We start from the raw sequence: 25,538 nt of genomic DNA on the forward strand, positions 1-25,538 counted from the left end.
TTAAATGCACACAAGGTTTGCAGAACAAAACATCCTCCAAAAGCATGACATGTGCTCGGTAAAATTATATAATAAAGACTTATACTTACATAAGATTTCCTCATGGGAGAAGCTCATAATATGCATGGCCTCCATGGTCTCCTGAAAGTTGTCCTTGTCCTGTTGGCCAGGGATGGGAATGTTACCGTTGGAGAGGAAGCGGTAGTTATTGAAGCCCTCGAGAAGTAGATCAGCTGCCGGGGTAAGAAAGCGTTAATAGTATAGCTGATATCATCCATCAGACAGTATGCCGTTTCATACTCTATACTGTCATTCGGATACCTTTGGGCGGCTTGAAAATCAGACTTACATTTCAGATGTTCTCCAGCACCGGCCAATAACTGGTAGAAGACGTGAAAGGTGCGTTCATCTTTGGCTTGACGTACAGCCCTGGATTTTTCAAGAAGATCTTATGCAAAAGGCTGAGTTAAGGAGCAATTATACCCAAAATGTTTTCACTACTTTAACATATTCCATAGAAAGTCTGGTTTTAATACTAGTGTATATCTGTTGAAAAGTAGTAAAAGACAAAAAGACTCAATGTACTGTTTAAGACTCAAGCTTCCAGCTGACTGCACCATAGCCTAAATACATGACCGATAACAAATCAGGATACAGGTTTCAATGTTGGCCCCCACAATGTAACCCGTCACATCAAAATTGATGCGAATGAACTTGCCCTGCGGAAAGACAAATACTTTAGATGTTTATACTGGTCAGGTTCATTAATAACATGACATTACATCATGTAACTTCAATCAGTTTCTTATGGGCTTCATCAACATTTCCAGGAATCCATTTGAGGAGTCAGATGATCGGCTCTTTCATCGTTTAGATAAAGGGGCTTATGCGTGCACGACATGTGGCATTTTTCAACAGCTCTGCTTAAAAGAGATTTGGATGCAAAGGCATGCGCTGAAGGCTAACACAGACACGCTCATTTGCTGCAAATGCCCCCGAAATAATTACGTACAGGAGGGCCCAAATACATCTACTGTAATTCCTCTGTGGCATTCGATTTGCTTGCTCCTCTAAAAGCTTACTGCTGACTTTGACACATGCCAACTAAATCTCATTGAGCAAACGCAACAAGAATAAGACACCTTGTGCTTTCAAGGTGCTGAATTTGGATTTTGATGACTAAAACTGCCCTTTCTAGATGATGCATTATATCATTAACAGATCCGAATGTATATAAAGCTAAAGTATGAATTTTCAGTCATTTTAAATTTGTTACAGTGGATTTCAGATCAGACCTGGCAGGCCAACTTACAAAGCGTGAAGAGTTGTCATTTTTCACAGTCTTGGCATTCCCAAAGGCTTCCAGAATAGGGTTTGCCTGCAGGAGCTGACGCTCCAACTCTCCCTGTAATGCAACAGTCATGATATATGACCAAATAGGGCTTTAAATAACAAGAGCAAACATACATTATTTCAAGTTCAGAGTGGTGTGTAACTCAAATAAGACATTAAATAATGTGCTCCGTCCAACCATGAGAAAAAACCATGTGACCAGTCACCAATAAAGAAGATGAAACCAGGCCAGAAAAACAATTACAATCCTGCACATTATGATGCATCTTTGTTATACAATGCTTATGTTACTTCACACCAGTAATAAACATTATGTTAAAACAATTAAAAGAAATGCGAGTTGTTTGTACACCCTGTTTTATCTCATCTGGATCAAAAATCATTTATATTCTTTACAGATGTGGATTGCAGATTTTTAGTTGAGGAACTATAAAATTGTGCAATTCCACAGAGATTAAGTGTAGCTAACAACAAAAAACTTGACATTTCTTTTCATTTGACCTCAAATTCGACAGCAGATCCTCTAGATGGAGTAAAAATACACCACCCTACAAACCTGATTAAACCCTGTGTAACCATAATAGAGTCCGATGCTTGACATACATACATTTTCATTGGCTGCGAATATACAGACATTCTTGGGGTTGGGTGGAAGGGGAGATTGAGAGTTAAATCCTGAACAGGCGTCCAAAATCTCACTGTGTTACATTACAAAGTTAGTCTACATGACTGTTTCCTCATTCAAAGGTCAGTCACCCTTCCCCTTAAATTTCCAAACACTCTTTATTTTCCATGTGCACCTGAGAGGAAGTTTGAAAAGGTGTTGTTCCCCATTGTTCCAAAACACTGTCATGTTGTGTTACCCGACAACAGCAACTTCAGACTGTAGGGATCTGTTCCCATTACGTAACCCAATTCCTAAAGATGGTGGAACAGTGGAAACAGTCCAGGGGACTTGAACAGTTTTGAACAGTTTTGATGCTTACACACAAGCCAGTAACTAAAGTCAAAAGAGTGAACTTTTAAAAAAAGCATTACTAATGGGGCTTGTTAAAAAATATGAAGTTTCTCATAAAAAATAACCACTCTTGCAGTCTAGCAGCAAAGTGTTTAGATAATCTCATTCTAAAAGTATTATTTTAATGAACTTATTCAAATGTGAAAAACAGAGATAATGTCAACCATAATACCATTATAAGTAAGAGAATTGCGTTGTCATCAATTCATATTTTTGAACATTAAAGGTGCAGTGTGTAATTTTTAGAAGGATCTCTTGACAGAAATGTAAAATAATATACAAAACTATATTATCAGAGGTGTATGAAGACTTTTCATAATGAACTGTTATGTTTTTATTACCTTAGAATGATACGTTTTTATCTACATACTAAGGGTCCCCTTACATGGAAGTTGCCATTATGTGCCACCATGTTTCTACAGAAGCCCTTAACGGACAAACATTTTTACTAACTTGTCTCCGAAGATGACATGTTTGTCCGGTGGCAGCTACTGTAGCTTCTCTATGCGTTTCAAAAGTGAGGGGTGAGCAGTGGACTCAGCCATTGGTTGGACTACACTATAGTTTTGTACAGCCAGCTTTATAAGGGATGCTATTAAAGGAACACGCCCACATCTTGGGAATTTAGCTTATTCACTGTATCCCCCTAGAGTTAGTTAAGTCCATACATACCTTTCTCATCTCCGTGCGTGCTGTAACTCTGTCTGACGCAGTCCCCGCTAGCTTAGCTTAGCACAAAGAATAGAAGTGAATGGCTCCAACTAGCAAACTGCTCCCAAGTGACAAAATAACAAATATTTTCCTATTTATGTGTTGTGATTAGTATAGTCACACTATGTACAAATAACAAGGTCATATGAGACACAGCAATCTTTTAACAGTATACATACTGCGAGCAAATCACTCCGCCCAAGTAGCAGTGCATCGTCTTCAGAGAATATAGTTCCCAGTACGTATACGGCTAAAATATGGTGTGTCTCACAAGACCATGTCATCTGTACACGGTGTGATAAATACAAAATCACAACACATTAACAGGAAAACGTTGGCATTATTGTGTCACTTATTGGGAGCAGCATGCCAGCTGGAGCCACCCACCCCCAGTCCCCGCGCCAAGCCAGGCCAGCCGGGGCCGCGCCAGACAGAGTCAAAGCACGCACAGAGATGAGAAAGGCATGCATGGACTTATCTTACTCTAGGGGGATACAGTGAATAAGCTAAATTCCCAAAATGTGGGCGTGTTCCTTTAAAATAGAAGTGAAGGAGTACCCATACCACAGTCATACCACAGTATATGTGACCATGGACCACAAAACCTTACATATTTATACATCAGCTTTCCATTGATTGTATGTTTTTTTTTTTTTTTGATGTGACAAATCTTGACAGAGATACTATCATTTACTACAACTATACTATCAGCTTCCTCAACATCTGATTCATCTTCATCTGTGTGCCAAAAATCCCATATATTCCTGTGTAATTTTACATATAAAGTTTCCAAAATTCTCCGAATTTTGCAACCCTTGCGACTTATGACTGGTTTTGTGGTCCAGAATCACATATGTGAGCCTATCTGTGAAATCCAAGCTAAAGTCTCATAATATAATGATAAGTTTAGGAGCATCAAAGTTTGATTTTAATCACAAATTTTACATAAATTGTATTCTTTTAAGTGGTCTTAATCAATATTAAAGATATTAATGTTATATTTTCACAAAATGTACATTATGTAGCATGATTTTGTGCAGAAAAAATGACCTTGGCTAGGTTTTCACAGTCAGGGTCACATTTTTAATTTCCATTAAATAATCCCAGTAAAGAATTTCATACACAGACTACTTATATTCTTTACAAGTCCTATTTTAAGAATTTAGGCACTATTGGATCAAAATGAATTATAAGATTGCAATAAACAGGTAATAAATTAAGTGAAAAAGGCATTTCCATCATTACGGAAAGAATGCCAAGAATTATCGGCATCTGAGCTCCTCTTTGTAACACAGCAAAGACATTCCAACCCTTTCCATCTGCACTTATAAACCAGGCCTACATGTGTTTTCAGAATAGAAAATTCAGCACCCTTGTCTGCTCACATGCATCACGGTTTACAAACATTAATAACCTTTATTTATACTTAATATCTCCCCAAAAAAGTAAAGTATGGTACAATGGAGCCACAAAAAGTTATGAGATGAGAAATGGCAAAAGTTGAGATGCAGAACATAAATCATATTACAAAAAACATCATTTATATTAGGTATCTTTAACTTTATGTACTTACATGCGGAAAATGTATAAATGCTATTACATTGTACTTAAGTTCAAAGTATCTGCATGTAGTTGAAGAGCTCAGACGCAAAATGAATAAACATATTTCTCTCAGAACCACTTGATCCCGCCCTCGGGCCATACAGAAATACTGGTTTGTTGGCAGAATCCATTAAGAGTCTGATAAAAAAGCTAATTTTTATGCACTTAGAGGGTTTTGCATCTGAGCTCCTCCATTACACTCTTGACCCTATCCCTAAACCCAATCATAACCCTACTGTTTTTTTATGCATACAATGTTTTACATGCTTTTTCTAATTTAAGTAGTAAAAGACACCAAATATAAAGTGTGAATTCCCAATTCCCATATAAGATAAGGAGAGAATGCATAAAAGTAAATGCAATCAATGGAAAGATAAGGAAGGGTGAGCGTGCCACGAAGGCGACAGTTACATGTGCTCGCTAAACAACTGTCATGAAATACGAGAAGGAAAAACAAAGTACTACCCACTACTCACATAAAAGAGGATTCCATTCTGTAACCAAATGAATATCATGAAAACAAAGAGGTGTTAATGTCACATACAGAGGGAACGCACATAAACAAACAGGACAGACAGATGCACACATCAACATAAGATGAGCTTTATCGAGAGGATTTGTGACAATGTAAATTACCACAGAAAATTTGACTAATAGTTTTTATATCACACAGTATTCTGTGTATTTAAGTCTTTATCCTAATGCAATGCCTCGCACAGACTTTCATTCTAATTACTGTAAACATATTTGGACTACAAAACCAGTCATAAGTGACACTGCTACAATACATTTGTATGGGTTTAAATTATTGATTTTTTTATGCCAAAAATAATCAAAATATAAATAAAGAACATATATATAAATGCTTATTTATTCAATTTTCAGATGGGGTATAAATCTCAATTATCAAAACAATTACACTTATGACTGATTTTTTGGTCCGGGGTCACACTTGTTGCTTGTTATTACAAACTGAGAAATCTGAATTATTTTCTGTGGTTAAGAATCACAAATACTGTCAAAAAAGTTAAACTTGTATTCAAACTGGAATGTTCCTGGACAGAACTGTGTTGGGAATATTATCCTTAATTTATAGGTAGGACTTTGTCTCTGTTGGTTTAGGATGATACAAGAGCAGCTGCTCTTTGAATTTGGGCTGTAACCGATCTGTCAGCTGTCAACATAACAGATATGATTACATTTGACTCATAAAGATTCACAAGGTTTGCATAAAGTCTTCATAAAACAACAGAATTGACTGTCAAACCTTTTACTCTATGTTGTACAAACCTGCGTTTCATGGAATCTTTAGACAGGATCAAAGTTACAATAGTGAAGATGATGACATGTCAGAAATGACACGCCATCATGCAAGCTAAAATTCCCTTAACCGTCCAGCTACATAAACTAAACAGAACAAAACATTTAGCATATGCATTCGAAACAATTTAGTAAGAAAAGGTGAAATTTAATCATTCCAAACCCCAAAGCTATTTGTTTATATATTCAATAAATATCCACTTTGTTTTCATTTGTGTTTAAATACTGTAGCAGGTTAGTTTTGCATGCACAAGCAGAGCAGGTATAAAAAGCTTAAAGGAACTTGCCTGGAGTTTGAGAGCTTTAGGTGATTCTGGCTGTTTGTATGTAATAAACAAATGTAATATGTTAGAAGGCATCAGGGGCCACATTCCCAAAGTATCTTAGTCCGAGGGCCAGATCTAAGCCTTAAGCACATTATTTACAGTATATTTGGCCATGCGATTACAGATGATCAATGACTGCAGCATATAAAACTGTTCAGCCAATCTCATGCTTTCATATTTATAAAATGGTAAATGCAATTACAAATAAAAAGTCTTTACTGATAAAATCCATATCAATTGGAAACTAACGGCAATCACTGAAGCTTCTAAAGCCCTGGGTATAGTCAGATTTTTACACACACGCGAGCGTACGCGCAAAGTCAAACCCTTGCATAGCATAGTTTATTTAACTCATACAAGTGCGCTAACGTTCGACACATGCGCACACATCCCTCTCGTGGCCTACATACTCCGGTACGCACATGCGCGGCTTACATGTACAATGTACGCATGTGCGTACAGTACCCACGCACTTTTCTGATTACGAAAATTGCATCACGCCCACTTTACGCAGACCTTCGCGTACGTAGGGCTGTCACAATGATTAAATAATTGTTATTGATTTTAGATCAACACGATTTTTACAAAACACAAGGGGGAGCTGCAGCGCCTGTATAAACGAGACCTTAACTGACGGTGTAACGCAATATATTTTATTTTTTTAGTTATTTTCAGATACGTTATTGTGTTTATTTCTTAGGAAGAATTTTTTGTTTTTGAAAGATTAAATATAGGGATGTGCATTTATGTCATTTTTTCATTTCGGTCTGAAGAACGAGTACTCGATTAACTGGGGGCATGGCAATCAAAGGGGTGGGGGCGTACACGTCATGGTCAAAATGAAAATATTTTTATTAAAAACACTCCAATAAAACTTAATTTTGAAGAAACTATGACAGAACAATGAACACATAGCCTACTAGATTATTAATGAATTAAATGTTTTTAACAGAAAACTTTTACAGGAATAGCTGCGTGATGAAGTGAAACTAAAGGGTTAAAAGCAAACCGAAGCGCTTTCTATATGACGCACTTTACGTAATATTAAGCCTTTATACAACATAAATATACAACGTGCATCTATCTGCATTGAATGCAAGACTTCAAATAAGTTTTCAACTCGAAAGTTTTAACTCCCTTTGTGAATGTGCATCATAAACAGCGCGCTTTTAAACACGTCCAGTCAAAGCACAAGCTTCATAACATTAACCAGCTTTAAGTCTTTTGCTATCATTTTATCGATTAGCTGTGTCGTGTTGTCCCCTTAGCTGTTTTCAGTCAAGATGTAATGTTAATGCTCGTATGGCTCTCTGGATATTTGATGTTTAAATATGAGATTATAACCCATTGAACTTTTGACGGCGCTGTACATTTTGCACCTGACTGACTGTATTTCCGAAAATCACGGCATCCTTTTAAACCATAGTGCCTCAGTGATGTGAGATGTGGCCGGCTTCACGGGATTGGCGGGTTGCCGCGTGCGTGGAATTATCTGTTTGTTTTTAAATCATGCATGGTAAGGTTACTGAATTCATTCGCCGGTCTGCGTAGCTCGACACGACGTCAAACACGCATCTCCAGACCCAGTCTTTACTACCACATGCGCTTGTAATGCTAACCAGACATCCATCCCTAATTAAATAAATTAAATAAATACTTTTAAATGTGTGTTATGCGTATTAATATTTACTGCCAGGTAAACCTGGCAAAAGATTTAATTTAAATAATCACAACAATGTGTGAAATTATTTCATGAACAAACAAAAAAGTATTAAATGTCAAAGCAATAAAAAAGATTATTAATCAATTAATCGTCATAATCGGCAAAGTCCTAAAACAGGCAATTAATCGGCACAATTTATTAGACAATTAACCAAATTTCATAATCGTGACAGCCCTACGCGTATGTGTAAAAAATGGACTATACTTCTGCTTTAAGATGCTTTCTGAATATAGGCCCATCCATACTATACTACACACACTATAAAACTAGTCAGTTATACAGTCGGTATTTCTCTATAAAAGTCTATGAACGATACAATGACATACAAGTGCATGTTATCCATGTTAATTCGGTTAAAACAACTCTTCTGAAAAAAGCACCCTGATGTCATTGTATTCAATTTATTTTTAATTCTGTCTTAGTAAAAAATAATAATAACAGTAGATTGTAAAAGATCCTGTCAATGCATTATTGATAAGTTAGAATAACATATGAACTGCAGGATGCTATTAACAATATGTTAAATGGCATTTTAGCATGATTGCCAACAGCCCAACATTTTTACCTAACTACAATGTAAAAAAAGTTGGTTCAACTTAAATAAAGTAAGTTACCTGGTTGCCACAAAAATATTAGTTAACTCACAAATGTTAACGTATAAAAATTGTTTAGTTAAATTAACTCAAAATTAAAAGGCAACCCAGTAACTTACTTTATTTAAGTTGAACTTGTGAGCCCCTTGTTCTGTAATAGTACTGCTCCCTACTGAGAAACAGTGAACTTGCCCTTTGTTTCAATTAAGACATCACATCTATTGATAAGTGAGCAAATTCGACAAAAAAAATTCAATGGGAACAATGGGATCAGAGGATGTCCGAAAGAAAAGGAACTCACTGGAATGTTGTGGTCTTTCCTTCCTTTGTGAGAGGATGCGACATGAGCCAGGTACTGGATGACTTTTTTGGTGTTTTCCGTCTTTCCAGCACCTGATTCTCCACTATAGGAGAAAATTCATAAAGCAAACATTAAAAGCATGAGACAAAGGGACATCATCAATTTAAGAACTTAGATGACTCTGATATGGCTAATATTTATGAACATTTATATAAATTACCATCCATTTCATAAGCTAAATAAAACGGTCAAATAAATAAACATCCTGTATCACAGGTCTGATAACTGCTGTCTCTCTCTCTTGTTTGTTTTTTCAGCTGTAGTTTCTGTGGCTGACAAGTGATAACACAGTAGCTTTTATTAGGCAAGTGTTAAAAGCCTTATGTAATATTAATGAAAAGCATATGGTGTATTAATAACCTTATAACACAATGAAAATTGGATGGAAATTCATACAAATATTCTTTTCATCCATTTAAATCAATAAATGTCTTTTGAAGAATACAAATCAAGATTATTTCCACAGCGGCCTGTAAAAGCATTAACTTACTGTAAAACTGACATTATTCAAAGAAATATGAAAGCAGTGCAACTGGGAAAACGAAAACAGCAAGAAGTGAATATGAAATAATGTGTGCTTAAAAAATATAATAAACTTAGTTTTTGATCAAGATCAGTTTTGCATTATTGAAATCTCATGCTGTTAGTACCAAATGAACCCAGAGACGCGTTTAGCTGTATAGGTAAAAAAATATTGTATTGGCAGACAGATGTGGCATTTCAGAAGCCTGAAACTGCTATTTTTTGAAACCGGATCCCATATTGGATAAATCTGAACTTGATACCCTTGCGGTTTCTATGTACAACCAATCCATATATTTTGTGATACGATGATGTCAGCACCCCACATCTCGACCCTAGTCAGACACCACTAGGTTACGTAACGGCAACAACAACAGCAATTGTGGACTACATGCTTGTATTCGAGCATATTATCTGTACGAAACCGAAATCTTCTGCAACTTTGCTATAACAATGTTTATGCGCATGCTCCTTTTTAGTTTATTTCTGTGGCAGAATTACAGCGCCAGTTGCATGTATAATACATCAATTTGAGTCGGTGTTTATGCAGATATTTTTTGTGACAACACCTTTTTTTCGAATAAGGAAATGGATAGGGAAAGCTCTGGCTTCATGTGCCCTCAGTGTGTATGACAGCAATGAGCAGTTTAAAAGACCCTTTATACTAGACGTGATAAAGCAATGCGAATCACCAACGTGCTGAGCTTTCACAGGGGTGGTGCGTTAAGTGGTGCTGATCAACAATTATTTTTTTCTCCCGCGCACTAGGTAGCAAAAAATCTCATTTTATCGCAGGACAATGGGGAAAAACATTTACACACTAGCCTAGGACCTCATTGGTATCTATTGTTTATATTTCAGCGTGTCATTGCATTGCTTTTTGCGACCAATGTAAAAAGCCACTCAAAAATGCTTTACTCTTTCCTTTACTTGAATATAACCCATGCATTTCTCTAATAAGTGGGTGAAGTCAGTATCACGTTTGTTGGGGTCTCAAAGGTTTCTGCGCGTCATTAAGTCATTAAGAGATTCCTTAACCCTAAATTCCAAATATAGGAACAAATGACTTCATCTTCATAAGCTAGCTTTGCAGATTGATATGGGCTGCACTGGAATTAGCAGGTCAGAAGAGGTTGAAATAGAGACATGATGTCAAAACGCAAAGGTTCTGTTAGCAGAATGTGCTAAAGAGATATTCAGGCAATTTCTACGTAAGAATCCCTACTGACTGACTGTAAGGTCTGTGCGTCTGATTCATAGCGATTCGTGGCAAGCAACTGCAGCTCCTGACAGAAATGATACATGACTCATGGTTGTACATGACTCTTAAATGTACAGCGCCAAAAAAGCCAAAGCTCCTGTGTATCCCTAGTGATGTCACAGCTCCCATAAGTCCAAACAGACTGACGTGACCAGTAACAGCTGAAACAGATGATCTAATGGTTACTCACGTGCAAAGAATTGATTGGTCCTCACGATCTGTAAAAGGAGAAAAAAAAGAAGGAAATGTGTCAGCTTTCGAAGTTAAGCTCACCTGAGCATTTCATTCAAATAATACTTTGCAAAAGGGCCTAAAAAGGAAACAAAAGGAAAAACTTTACTAAATAAAGAAGGACATATTTATCTTTATTCAATCCCCTTTAAAAGAAACTTGTTGTATTGTTTATTTATATTAAAGTATTTAAATCATTAAACAAGAAACCTTGGTTAAAATGGAGTTAAGTCCAACTAAAAATGCTGTGTTGGCCTGCAAAACGAGTGAAAAACATCTGTGAAACTCATTGGCACATCTTAAATATATTCAAAGCAGGTTTTCCAGGAGCTAGTCACCTTTTTGCAAATCTGACTTCATAAACGGGTTGAACTTGCACACAATGGGATTACTCTACAAAGTCGAAAGTATTCAGGAAAGTTCTGAATCTGATTTCTGAAGACATTTTTTACTAAAGCACTGCAAGGGGAAGATAAGAATTTACAGACAACATGTAAGCACGTATTTGCTGAGAACGGTGAATGGCATACATTTCTTATGATATGGATTTTGACTAAAGGACATTTCACGTAAAACAGTCCACAACGGTCTTTCTTTATATGCCATTTCATTCCAAGGTTAATGGGGAAAAAACATAAGTGAGATTTTCCTTCCTTGTATGGAAATTAATTCCCAGAATATTAGTTTTTCAGAACAACATGGAAAGGAAACAGCGATGCATTGAAATTTTAACCACCAAAAATTTTCGTCCAAAAATGGTATTTTTGTTTTTTGTCAGAAAGAAAAATATGGCCTTTTAGTCTGACTGCAGCCATTATCACAGCGCTACACACGACTCCAATTTTATTGTGTTACTTTTAAAAAAGATTTCTTAAAGGTGCCGTGTGTAATTTTTAGAAGGATCTCTTGACAGAATTGCAAAATAATATACAAAATTATATTATCAGGGGTGTATAAATATTTTTCATAATGAACCGTTATGTGTTTATTACCTTAGAATGAGACATTTTTATCTACATACACCGAGGGCCCCCTTACATGGAAGTCGTCATTTTGTGCCACCATGTTTCTACAGAAGCTTTTAACGGACAAAGTGTTTTTACTAAGTTGTCTCAGATGATGGCATGTTTGTCCGGTGGTGGCTACCATAGCTTCTCTATGTGTTTCAAAAGTGGAGAGACAGTGAGCTGAGCCGTTGGTTTCAATTCACAACATCACCACTAGATGCCGCTAAAATTTACACACTGCACCTTTAAATATTATTCTAATTATCTATATATTGGCTGCGTCCGAAATTTCTAAATTGCTGCCTTTGGAGGCAGCATTCGAAGGCATGAAGGCATCCAATGTTTGGTTTATTTCCTGTCTTCTGAGATATCTTCATTGTCTTGTTCCACAATTCTATGCGTGTGTGTGCACGGGTCGAGTTCGAAAAAATAAAGCAGCGGCCAAGAAAGTGTCTGGAGCACAGATTTTGTGTAAATACGGTTATATTTTTTACACTTTTTTTGCATTTCTAGCGAGAAATTACAATTGTAGTTTTCGAACATGCGATTAGTTATCACAAAGGCGCTCTCTGTTTAGATTTAAAACAGAATTCCATTACGCTGTCTATGAAGGTTGTCCGAATGCATTTCCTAGAGCTGCCTTTATGCCGCCAAAGTCATTGCCTCATGAGGCAGCAAGGGAACAACTCAGCTGCCTTAGTTTTCAAAACCAGCCCTAATTTTATTTCTATAGACCTTTTGCGAGTCGACGTCACAGTTACGTCACGTGCGCAATGTGGAGGCAGAAAAACAGTGGAAATGAATGAGACACGAGTGAAACGAACAATATAACTCACTAAAAAATGTCTTGTTGTGCTGTTGATTGTCAGAATAGGAATGCCAAAATAGATGACCTCCATTTTTATAGTATACCGTCCTCGAAGACACCATTTAAAGATAAACGTAGGTGTTCATGGTTGCAATAAGCCCTCAACCGGACAGACTGGAGTGATAAAATCATCTGAAAATCTTTTAATAATTAGAATAGAAAATAATTAGAGAAGATATCCGGTGTTCTGTTGAAGTCTGTTCCCTCTCTCTTATAGCGTTTTTATCACGTTACATTTATAATTTATTTAGAAAGATTAAAGAATTTTAATGAGTTCATAATATCAATAATATTACCATTTATTAAAGTTTTCATATTTTTTTCATTTTCTATTACGTCTTTTTACCTTCTATCTTATCCTATGTCTTCTTCCTGTTTGTTCTAAATTATGATGTTTACTAATAAATATATAAACATAGCACACACACACACACACGATGTAAAGTGTTAATAATATATAAACAGGCCTATACATATTAATTTGTATGTAAACATAATAGTTTTAGAACAAACACGTATGCTATAAATATTAGGAAGAAATTGAAAACAGGAAATTATGAAATATTTAATAAATTATATTATACAGAATACATGATAGAATTGCTCTTATAAGTACTTCAGCGATTCATACTGTAAAAATAATTGATTTACCAATAAAGAACAATACATATACATTACATACATGCACACATATCAGTAGCCAAGCTATTTAAACTTTTAATTTATTTAAAAAATAAACGTAACTTGGTGAAAACATTATAAGAAACATTACACTTAAGAGAAATATAGGGGAAACAGACTTCTACAGAACACCAGATCCATAAAAATCACAGTTTAACGTTAATACACTTCACACCCCTATTGCGGAGCTGTCACTGTCTGCCACCAGTTGGGCTCCGCCCACAAAAACCGTCATCTCTGTTTGCAAACACGCAAAAGGTCTATAGCACCCTGTTTCACAATTCATATTCTTTCAAAGATATGATTTCAAAAAAGTGCTCCACAAATATACCTGGGGGCAAGCACAAAAACCATTAACCACCACCTCTTATAAAGTATGTTTTAAATGCATGCATTGATCTCTGTAGCCTCCACTTATTTTCATCAGACAGTGATGTATTTCAATTGAAGGTAATTATATTTTGAGTATTAAGAGACTTCGGCCAACACCGTCCACAATGTCAGGACACACTGGCCCCAGGTCAGGCCTCATTTGGAGCCGAAGAGACAGAGCGAGCCACTGAATGAAGCATCAGCAAATTCGATCCACTACTTAACGTACTGCAGTCTCCAGCACACTCAGGATATTGAATCAATAAGCTCAGAACATAAACGGCTTCCTCTGTGTTATGCAGAAAATCCATCAAACGCACATAAACAGGCTATAATACAATATGATTAAATGCGCAGGAGAAATGTAGCTAAAATTAAATCTCATTGAAATGTATTCATTTAAATTATACCACTCGCTATCCTCACATTTCTATTATCGTAAACATGTGGCTGCTACAAGCGCACACACACATGCTGGGAGATCATCCAAATGTCTGGGTGGTGTCTCATTTCCCAAATCTGTAGCTGCAGAATGTAGCTAATAATGCAGATAAATAACGCTGTGGCATGTTAAACTGTTGTTCCTGCAGTATCAGACAGCTATCAGACAGTAAAGTCCCTCCTTTAAACTTCAGGCATCTCTGCATCTGGCAGAACCAATAAGCGCTAGATAAGATAAACTCTACAAACCCGTCCCAAAAACTGCTACTATTACACTGCATTACACTTGAAACATAAGCCTGTGGTATTTGACAGTGTTTTGTTTTATATACATATACAGTTACATATAAAGTTATAGCAATGAAAGGCTGCCTGTAAACGCCCTGCTAGCTCGCTTAGAATTTTACTTGGTTTAATACACCAAGAAAATTGCGAATTCAAATTCTTAAAATGTAGTGAGGTTCTTTAGAATGACAAAACCAATTTACTTCTCACAGGCTTCAAAAGAAGTCCTTTATGCAGTCGTGTAATGAGACACACTGGTATCTGACTGAGTCCACCAATGAGAACAAAGGATGTCTGAAGATGAAATAGTGCTGAGTGCTTTCCTGTTCTGACAGCAGGAGGTCAGGGCGGTCTGGCATGGAGGGGATTTACAGCTGGGCTGATCTTCAGCCTGGGGTTTCCTCCACCTGGCCCCAGTTTGTTCACTAAAGCCTGGAGTATAGTCTGTTTTTACATGTACGTGAACATACACACGGTCGAACGCACAGCCTTGCAAAGCATAGTTTATTTGACCCCGTACACAGAAGTTCAACACATGCGCATTGGAACAAAATGCAATGCATCTCCTGGGCTACATACTACATTATATATGTCTTCTAGTTCGTGTGAACGCAAATGGCAAGCAGACTAAAGGGGGTTGCACACCGGATGCGCAGCTCAGCCCACGTCAAGTCACGTCTATGAAAACTTGGAGGTATCGTACAACGGAAGTGCACATTAAATAGCACAAGCTTAGTTAGTAGGGATGGGCACGAGTACTTGATTGCTCGAGTACTCGAACGTAGCATCGATGATCGATCATGAAAACGCTGATCATGTGGATTTATTTATTTATTATGGATATGGCGGCATTTGGATGGCTGGTTAGCGTTACAAGTGCATCTGATAGTAAAGACTGGGTCTGGAGATGCGTGTTTGACATCGTGTCGAGCTTCGTAGACCGGCGTATGACATCAGTTACGTTACTATGCGTGATTCAAAAACAAACGGTGCGGAAGCAACCTGCCGATCCGCGCAATGCACGGCAGCCCGCCTATCCCGTGAAGCCAGCCACACCTCACATCACTGAGGCACTATGGTTTAAAAGGATGCCGTGATTTTCGGAAATACAGTCAGTCAGGTGCAAAATGTACAGCGCCGTCAAAAGTTTAATGGGTTATCATGTTATATTTAAACTAGGGCCGGGACTCGATTAAAAAAATTAATCTAATTAATTAGAGGCTTTGTAATTAATTAATCTAAATTAATCGCATTTTAATCGCATATAAATATTTGACCTGAGAACATTAAGAAGTAATTTTTTACATGGATTTTAGTATACCATGAATAATGACTGAATACATAAGCTTAAGCAACAAAATATTGTTTATTGAGCCCTATTCGGACAGGATTAGTTTTACAGGGGTAGATGGCGTAATGTAATTTTACCACAGGACGTCGGTAATATTAATGGTCAATTCGGACGGGATTAGAAATCTCTGTAAAACATTCAGAAGTGGGAGGGGTAACTCGTTGGCGCAGCGCGTCACCTCTCGTCTTCACGTGCACGTTACCTTGCTTCCAGATATCAGATGTGCAAACAACATGGCACAGACAAGGAAAACGCAAAACACTGTGTTTAATTTCAGTTTGGGGAGAACGTCAGTTTCATAAACAGTTCCATGCCTCTGAGAAGTAAATTTGACTTTTTTTTTAAAGTTTGTGTCGTGTTTTATTCAGAAACTGACTTGTAACTGACTAGTTTCTCCGTCTAGAACGCAAGTAAATGCTTCTTTAAGCGCTTTTATATTTAAAAGAAACCCGCAAATTAAAAGGAAATGACGCGATTTACGTGTATATTTACAGCTGGTCTATTCGCACTGGATTTGTATTACCTGAGGTAATTTCTCCGGACCTTTTTACAGAAGGTAAAAGACGCCGTAATCTTTACTGACATTGTCCGTAATGATTACTGACATGGAGCATTCGGACTGGACTAAAATCACCGTGAAGCTCTGATAAAAACTTGCTTTACCCCACATCCCTATGTAAAACTAATCCCGTCCGAATAAGTCGTTGTGCCCGGAGTCGGGCTAATGTCCACGCTACTGTAGCTGCTGTATGTTTTGCATGAGATGCTCGATGTGCTGCGGTGATATGTGAATTCCTTGTTGCATAGCTTACACACGACCATGCTTTTATCGACGCTTACATCCGTTCGTTTTTTATAAAAAAATTCCCATCCACGGGGCCAACCAAAGCGATCTCATCAGCCTCTTGGTTCATGTTCACTGTGGTTTGTTGTGAAGTCATGAACGCTAGTTGGTGCTCCAGTATAATCGGTCCGCCGAAACTCATGAGAAATGTTCCGCGGTGCAAAAATAAGTGCGATTAAAATGCGTTAAAAATGTTTAACGCGTTAATTTTGTGTAATTAATTAATCTTAATTAACGCGTTAAAGTCCCGGCCCTAATTTAAACATCAAATATCCAGAGAGCCATACGAGCTTTAACATTACATCTTGACTGAAAACAGCTAAGGGGACAACACGACACAGCTAATCGATTAAATGATAGCAAAAGACTTAAAGCTGGTTAATGTTATGAAGCTTGTGCTTTGACTGGCCGTGTTTCAAAGCGCGCTGTTTATGATGCACATCCGCAACTTTTTTAAAAACTTTTTTTAAACTTTCTTTACATAACTTAGTTGAAAACTTAGTTGAAGTCTTGCATTTTATGCAGATAGATGCACGTTGTATATTTATGTTCTATAAAGGCTTAATATGATGTAGAGTGCGTCATGTAGAAAGCGCTTCGGTTTGTGTTCATTAACTTAACCCTTTAGTTTCACTTAATTACGCAGCTATTCCTGTAAGGGGTTTCTTTTAAAAAACATTTAATTCATTAATACTCTAGTATGTGTTCATTGTTCTCTCATAGTTTCTTCAAAATTAAGTTTTATTTGAGTGTTTTTCATAAAAATATTTTCATTTTCACCATGACGTGTACGCCCCACCCATTTGATTGCCCCGCCCCCAGTTAATCGAGTACTCGTTCTTCAGACCTATGGATTAAAGGAATAGTCTACTCATTTTCAATATTAAAATATGTTATTACCTTAACTAAGAATTGTTGATACATCCCTCTATCATCCGTGTGCGTGCACGTAAGCGCTGGAGCGCGCTGCGACGCTTCGATAGCATTTAGCTTAGCCCCATTCATTCAATGGTACCATTTAGAGATACACTGTAAAAAATTTCTGTAGAAATTACAGTATTACTTGCAACTAGCTGCCAGTAACTTACCGTAGATTTTACATTTATGTTATTTACTGGCAACATTTTGTTCAAAGTTAAATGAACATGAAACATTTTTAGACTTTATCTTCTACAGTAAGTTACTGGCAACCAGCTGCAAAATTACAGCAAATTTTTTACAGTGTAAAGTTAGAAGTGACCAAACACTTCAACGTTTTTCTTATTTAAGACGAGTAGTTATACGAGCAAGTTTGGTGGTACAAAATAAAACGTAGCGCTTTTCTAAGCGGATTTAAAAGAGGAACTATATTTTATGGCGTAATAGCACTTTTGGGAGTACTTCGACTCGGCGCAGTAACACCCTCCCTCTCCCATTATGAGAGTGAGAAGGGGAGCCGACTTTTCAGGCGAGTCGAAGTACTCCCAAAAGTGCTATTACGCCATAAAATATAGTTCCTCTTTTAAATCCGCTTAGAAAAGCGCTACATTTTATTTTGTACCACCAAACTTGCTCGTATAACTACTCGTCTTAAATAGGAAAAACGTTGATGTGTTTGGTCACTTCTAACTTTATCTCTAAATGGTACCATTGAATGAATGGGGCTAAGCTAAATGCTATCGAAGCGTCGCAGCGTGCTCCAGCGCTTACGTGCACGCACACAGATGATAGAGGGATGTATCAACAATTCTTAGTTAAGGTAATAACATATTTTAATATTGAAAATGAGTAGACTATTCCTTTAATCGAAATGAAAAAATGACATAAATGCACATCCCTATTAGTTAGATAGCGTCTACTTCAAAATGCAAAATATACGTTAGCCGCTAATGTTAATCGTTAATGATTTGGGACAAATATGATGTTGTTTAATGTTAAACTATGTGAGTGCCGCTTTGTTGCGCAACAAGGATTTGAGCAACTTCCTGAGTCGTAGCTAGGCGCCGCGGACAGGCGCCACCTGTCGGCGCCGATGTGCGTATACTCATAGAAAACAATGCGTTTGCTTTTTTTTAGAACGATCCGGTGCTGAGCTGCGCGTCCGGTGTGTGACCCCCTTAAGAGTTCGCGTTTTAATTGCAAGGGAAGGCAGTGATGACCTGCTGCTAACTTGGTGGCGGAACAATGAGGCAAGATATTCTCTCTAATAAGCCTTTCTGATTGGTGGATCTCATGAGTTGCAATATCTATAATGCTTTAATAATTAAGATGAATAATTTCAAGCTTCAAATTTCATGTCTAAAACTAAGGGACGGTGCCGTTTTCCTCTTTCTTTTCCAAGTGCTTGGGCACTCCAGGGCATCTGCCACTGCTAATTAACCTAAGCATTGCTTGACATTGTGAAGAGCACCCACAGGTGGAAAAAGAAATCAGCACTTATGAATAAACACCTCTGTCAAGAAACGAATATCCTATCCTTGTTTAAATTTGATATTCCAAAATATATGTATGCATTATATAAAAGCCTATATGCATCATTGCGCGCGCGAACACACAAATATGCCGACACACACCTTCTATAACACCACTGTGAATTGGTGAATCATTGCTGTGGTAAAATACTGCCACCACCACAGCCCTACCTTCATGTACAGTTTAAAATTGACAATCAAATAATACACATCCACACTTCACATTCCTTTATGCATGTATTAACAGGAAAAGGACGTTGGATGGATGAGGTCACAAGCAGCGATAGGAAACTGTTCATGGTCAAAAGGGCTCCAAAAACAAGGTTTCAGATTAAAAGTTCAAATGTTCCCAGGGTCTTTGCTGTTGATTTCAGTTTGCTCTTAAAATCTTGCTTTTTACGGAGAACACCCCGATGTTCATGAGCCTATCTGTATCTGAAACAGATATGGCAGCCAAGGATTGTGAAGAATGGCCTCTGCTATCAGCGCAGCTGCAGAAAGGGGAAGAATATAATCAAGTGACGAGAGGGCTCTTGACTTTTTACTGCATCCTTTGTTGAGGCTTTAACAACTCTTCTATGACTAATAAAACCCTGGTTATAAAGATGCCAGCATTAGCATACAGACATCATTCAACAACATATCAAGCTTAAAAGATTAGAAGCGAGTCAGGAAGAGACAGCAGGACAAATATGTACCATTTATAATTACACACCTGAGAAGAGATATTTTAAAATATTTGAAATGTCATTGGTCATTGTTTAAATGGAGTAGAAAGTCTAATGAGTCACAACACACACAAGCAGAGCGAGAGAGTGACTATGGGAGAAGGATATTTGTTAAATTTCAAAGCTGGCAATGTGATCAAGAACGTCTTTGTTGAGGTTTTACTGTGAAATTCTTGACTGTTGACCTGCCAATACTGAAGCTTTCTGTGAATTAATTGCTCAACTTTGATATATACTTTGTTCTAAGAGTATCAACACTTGCATTACATCAGTGTGATAAAGTATGCAAATGCAAAATAAAGATTTCAAAAACTGCCTTGCTAAAACTAACTATCATTACTGCTGATAGTTAGGATTTGTTCTAAACTTTATATTAAACAAACTTCAAATTTGTTGATGATAGATTTGCATTAATGGAAAAACAAACTAAATGATAATATCTAAATATCCAACTATCAAAGGATTTCACTGGTGAAAACTGGTCTAGGCCTAAAATTATTATTTATTATTACTATTACTATTTTAAATAACTATTTACCATTATTGCTTTATGTGAGTGGTCAGGCTCTTGGGCCAACAAAGCATCTAACAAAGACCATCAACTACATAACAATGACCTGGCAACACACTCACATTTTGTTATCATGAAAAAAATGAGAAGCCCAGATGCAAAAGAATGATATAATGATATTAACCAAATGCTCTCAGCACATATTATACGTTTATTAAATAATTTGACTTCAAATCTGCTTCAAATTCTTCCCTGCCAATGACAAGTTTTTACGGCAATCCATATTTCCGCTATTATCCACCAGGTGGTGCTCTTACCCAACTTATAAAACCTGAAAGTATCCCGTTAGGGCAAACAGTAAAAACTCTGTGTATGTTTTGATCATAGCTCTGAATCTGATCTCTATCAAAAGTCCTTCACAAAAATGTAATCATCTCAGCTTTTTGCTCAAGATTTGGTATTTTTGAAGAAACCTACCCATATTTGAGAGGTGATATGGAGATAGGATGAAATGTTTTTTTCTTTGAAAGAATAGGGTCCGTTTTTTATTTAAAGTATTGTATGTTTATAAATTTAAAGAACATTTTCAGAAGGCATTAATTTTTTGTGAAAATCATAAAAAATGCCGATGCTGGCTGACAACTTTTTTTTAAAAACACTGACAGGGAAAGAGTTTAAAGTCGCCATGAAACGAAAGTAACAATTGCCTTATTTTCCCCGTGGTGACGTATATCCGAATGAAACGGCTTTTGACATGAAATAAGGCTCCCTGGATTTGAATTTGTCCATCGAGATCTGATTGGATCATTTGAAGTTGGGTCATGTTGCTATTTGCTAATCGTTGCGATCTGTTCCCGGACCCTGCCCACCTGCCATACCATATGACCAGAAGTAGAGAGAACTCGTTTCGAGGAGGAGAGGAGATTTGCATTTTTGATTAAAGATTATGAGCACACACAAATTTTTTTAAAATAATGAAGCTCACAGATGAGTCATTTGTTAATAATATATATAGTTTTTCATTTTAACTTCATTGCGACTTTAATGTCCACTGTGTGGATTTAGAGCAGCATCTAGTGGTGAGAATGTCAATTGTACCAAAAAGCTAAGTCCACAACTCACCCCTCCCTTTCGAAGCACATAGAGAAGCTACGGTAGCCACCACATGTCAAACATGTCATTGTCTGAAAAATATTTGTAACAAAACACACTCTGTAGAGCAGTTTGTCTGTTTAGGGCTACTGTAGAAACATGGCGTCGCGAATTGGCAAATTTCATGTTAGGGGACCCGCAGTGTATGTAGATAAAAACAGCACATTCTAAGATAATAAAAACAATACAGTTCATTTTGTAAGGTCTTTATACACCACTAGCGCTGTCACTTTTCGTTCGAAAATCGATTGCACAATCGATCGGACCAACGAAAAAAAGTTTCGAAAACGAAAATAGGTAATCGATTTTACCAAATATGTACACTATTAATTTTTTAAAGAATTAAACAATTAAAACTATAGACGTAATGAAACTCACAAACAAGCAGAAAAATAAAATAAAGAATTCCGAAAGTGCAGTAGGCGTTGCGAAAGCTAGACAGAAAATACCCAGCAATTTTACGCACCTATAGTTTCACGCTTTCAATCCCTGCATCTAGTGTTTTTCAAAGAAAATGGAGGACAACGTCAATGAACCTGCGCAACACGAGAGAGCAACGAAACAGACCTTACATGAGCCACCTTGCGCAGCTGGCAACGAAGTACCCGAGTTTCCCTGGGACATCAGTGCGGTCGGAGCGCGTCTTCTCAACAGATGGACATGAATAAAAAACGCTCTGGACCCCGAAAATGTTCATGATCAACTTGTTTTCCTGACCAATAATTTGTAATGGCCCTAGCCTTTTTGCTCATTTCATTATGCCTGTCTAGTGCCGCCTAAGTGTCTGTTACGTTTAATAAAAAAACACACAGCCTGTTCTCAACTTCAAGTAAGTCTATTTAAAGTTTCGTTTTTGAACAATTGTTTGAAATGGATTGAATCATTATTTAAAATAATTTTTGAATTGCCTAAATCATAAATGCAGCCGGTTTGAAGCCTGCAGTAATGTTTTTTATTTATGTTATGGCATCAGTCCACGCTGCATATTTTTTTCGAGAATGTTGCACTACTGTTGCTGTTTGTTATTCTGCACGAAGCTTAATGACAAAAAATAAGAAATATTGCTGACTTGTGCGTTTCCAGCGCTCTCTTCACGTTTGTCCGTTATTTGGCGTTGAAAATGGAAACGTCTTTTTAGATATGGAAAATCGATTTTACAATCGATTCAATGAACACTTATATATTAAAAATCGAAAATGATTTTTTCACAAAAGTGACAGCCCTATACACCACTGATAATATATTTATGTTATATTTATGCACTTAGGGTTTTGCATCGAAGCTCTTTAAATGTAGTCATTCAAAAACACAGGTTCACATATAAATTTGACAGCACAGTCTTCGTGGTGCCCATACTTACATCCTGACCACCATGAGATTTAACTCAAAGTTCTCCCTCCGCTGGCCCTCACTACCCTTCTACTGGATTAACCTACGATAGGGCACATTCCTGAAATACCAGACCACATCACTGCCAAACACCAGAGAGAAAAGGGTGGAGTTGGATGCAGAGGGAAAACTATACCATATATACCACTATATAGTTTCCCTCAGTAAAATGGGATGAATAAACATTCATTAAAGTTCATGCGTGCATGCCAGAGCTAGTAAAAATAAACTGTAAGCTGCCAGACACACAATACAAAGAAAACGACTCTCTTGTAACCCTGGACCACAAAATAAGTTTTTTTTTTACTAAGATTTATACATCATCTGAATAAATAAACTTTCCATTGATGTATGGTTTGTTAGGAGAGGACAATATTTGGCCGAGATACAACAATTTGAAAATTTAAAAATTTGAGGGTGCAAAAAATCTAAATATTAAGAAAATTGCCTAATTTGTCCAAATGTCCTCAGCAACACCTATTACTAATGATAAATACATTATTTGTATATTTTTGAAGGACATTTTCAAAATATCTTAATGGAACATGATCTTTACTTACTATCCCAAGGATCTTTGGCATACAAAAACGATAATTTTGACCCATACAATGTATTGTTGGCTATTGCTACAAATTTACCCTGGCAAACTTATTACTGGTTTTGTGGTTCAGGGTCACAATTAGAGCTGCAAATTTCGACTATTTTTTCAACCGATTAGTCTATCGATTATTTTTTCGATTAATCGAATAGTCTAAATAAATATATTTTTTTTACAAATAATAAATGTAACATCTGCTATTAATGCCAACATTTTATTGAAGCATTTTCTCAATTAAACAAATACACAAACAGTGCCAAGGAAAATATAACAAATCACATAAAAACAAGTCCAACATTAATTCAGCCTAACATAAACAGTGCAAAAGGGGCATTATTCACCTTAAACAAATAAAAAATAATAATATTAAAGAAGTAAAATAAAAATAAATCAAACTGAATAATAACTCCTTATTAATATAAAAACATGTCCTGCTCTTTATTGTTCCAGCCCTAGAGCTAATCATAAACTAATGAAGAGTCATCATTAACTACAAAATGACTCACACGAAATCATTGTTTATTAACACATTAACTAAAAAACATGTCATGTTGTACTTAATGATGACTCTTCATTAGTTTATGATTAGTACATGCATTTACTCAGCATTAGTTCAGACTGAAGTAAAAATAAGTTCAGTGTGATTCATGAACCCTTATTATAAAATGTAACCATTATATTATTACTGTTAATATTATTACTATCAGTAGTAACGTTACTGCATTCTCATTTAGCATCAACTTTAACATTTAACTTTTCTTAAGTCTCGGGTAAATACAAATTTAGTTAGCATGATCTTCTAATATTTTATAAACGGCGTTTACGCTGCTGTTACTTTAAATAAACGCATGTCAGGAATACCTAACGAAACGAGCTTTTATAATATCTGCGCACATAGCAAAAAAATAAGCTATGGGAACTCCGCGCTGCCAGCTGGCTTTCAGTGCACGTGGGCACATGCCTATCTCAGTGTAACACAGTAACTTATTATTTCATAACTTCTTAATATAAAAAGTTAAACATGTCCCGCTCTTTATTTACTGTTTCAACATACTGCCCAGACGCGATGCAATGTCGTGTCTGTCAGGCGTCTCGCAGCTCGTATTAAAATAAGATGTAAACACAGCTGTATTAAGCACAATATATGCCTGCATTGATTCTATTGTTGTATAAAAACTTACTGTAAAAATTCAAATACTTACGCTGCCGTCGCGTCATTTTGAGGTCGGAGAGCTCCAGGTTGTTTTCTTTTAAGATGATCATGCGCAGATGTTGCGCTGCTGTGGTATGCCATTTCAGCTTTACACAGTATGTGTTTTATTTGGTCTCTGCTTAAAGTATTCCCACACTTTTGATCACGTTCTGGCTGTTTGGTATAACACTTGTATTATCCGGTCGGAGCTGAAGCCGCCTTCATTTGAAAACGTAAACAATGCGACGCATCGACGCATTTCCGGCAAATCGACGTAATTACGTAATCGACGTAATCGACTACGTCGACGCGTCGTTCCAGCCCTAGTCACAATGTTATGCTATTTAGCAATACATGGTAGACAATACATCCAAAACCACCAAAGATAATTTATAAAATACATTCATTCATCATAAATGTAATTAAACCTAAAAAATAAGGATACTAAGCAACAATACTACATTGCATAATTTAATATGTTTTGTTTAATTCAAATTTTAAGTTTTAGAAAGTTTTCTTTTATAAATTTTCTCTGGGGGGGCATGAAGGGATGCACCACATAAAAAAGGGGGCCACATGCCGAAAAAATTTGAGAACGACTGCACTAAAGATGCAGAACGGTTAAATCAAACAAACAAATAAATTGAC

General features: G+C 36.7%; 1 protein-coding gene across 7 annotated transcripts in view; it reads right to left on the reverse strand.

Moving 5' to 3' along the window:
• The window catches only part of myh10 (myosin, heavy chain 10, non-muscle), a 96,548-nt gene that overhangs the window by 40,060 nt on the left and 30,950 nt on the right, over positions 1 to 25,538 (reverse strand). For 3 of the 7 annotated variants that reach the window (XM_073870781.1, XM_073870785.1, XM_073870782.1), the window contains exons 4-11: positions 10,981 to 11,008; positions 8,948 to 9,050; positions 6,292 to 6,321; positions 5,161 to 5,178; positions 1,313 to 1,405; positions 656 to 719; positions 350 to 448; positions 90 to 233 (exon numbers count right to left, since the gene is read on the reverse strand). In XM_073870781.1, coding sequence (XP_073726882.1) covers positions 90 to 233; positions 350 to 448; positions 656 to 719; positions 1,313 to 1,405; positions 5,161 to 5,178; positions 6,292 to 6,321; positions 8,948 to 9,050; positions 10,981 to 11,008 — 579 coding nt within the window. The remainder of the gene's footprint in view (positions 1 to 89; positions 234 to 349; positions 449 to 655; positions 720 to 1,312; positions 1,406 to 5,160; positions 5,179 to 6,291; positions 6,322 to 8,947; positions 9,051 to 10,980; positions 11,009 to 25,538) is intronic. The other 4 variants (XM_073870783.1, XM_073870786.1, XM_073870784.1 and 1 more) reach the window with 2 other exon arrangements.

The sequence above is a fragment of the Misgurnus anguillicaudatus genome, chromosome 8 (genome assembly GCF_027580225.2).
Source record: "Misgurnus anguillicaudatus chromosome 8, ASM2758022v2, whole genome shotgun sequence".
Lineage (NCBI taxonomy): Eukaryota > Metazoa > Chordata > Actinopteri > Cypriniformes > Cobitidae > Misgurnus > Misgurnus anguillicaudatus.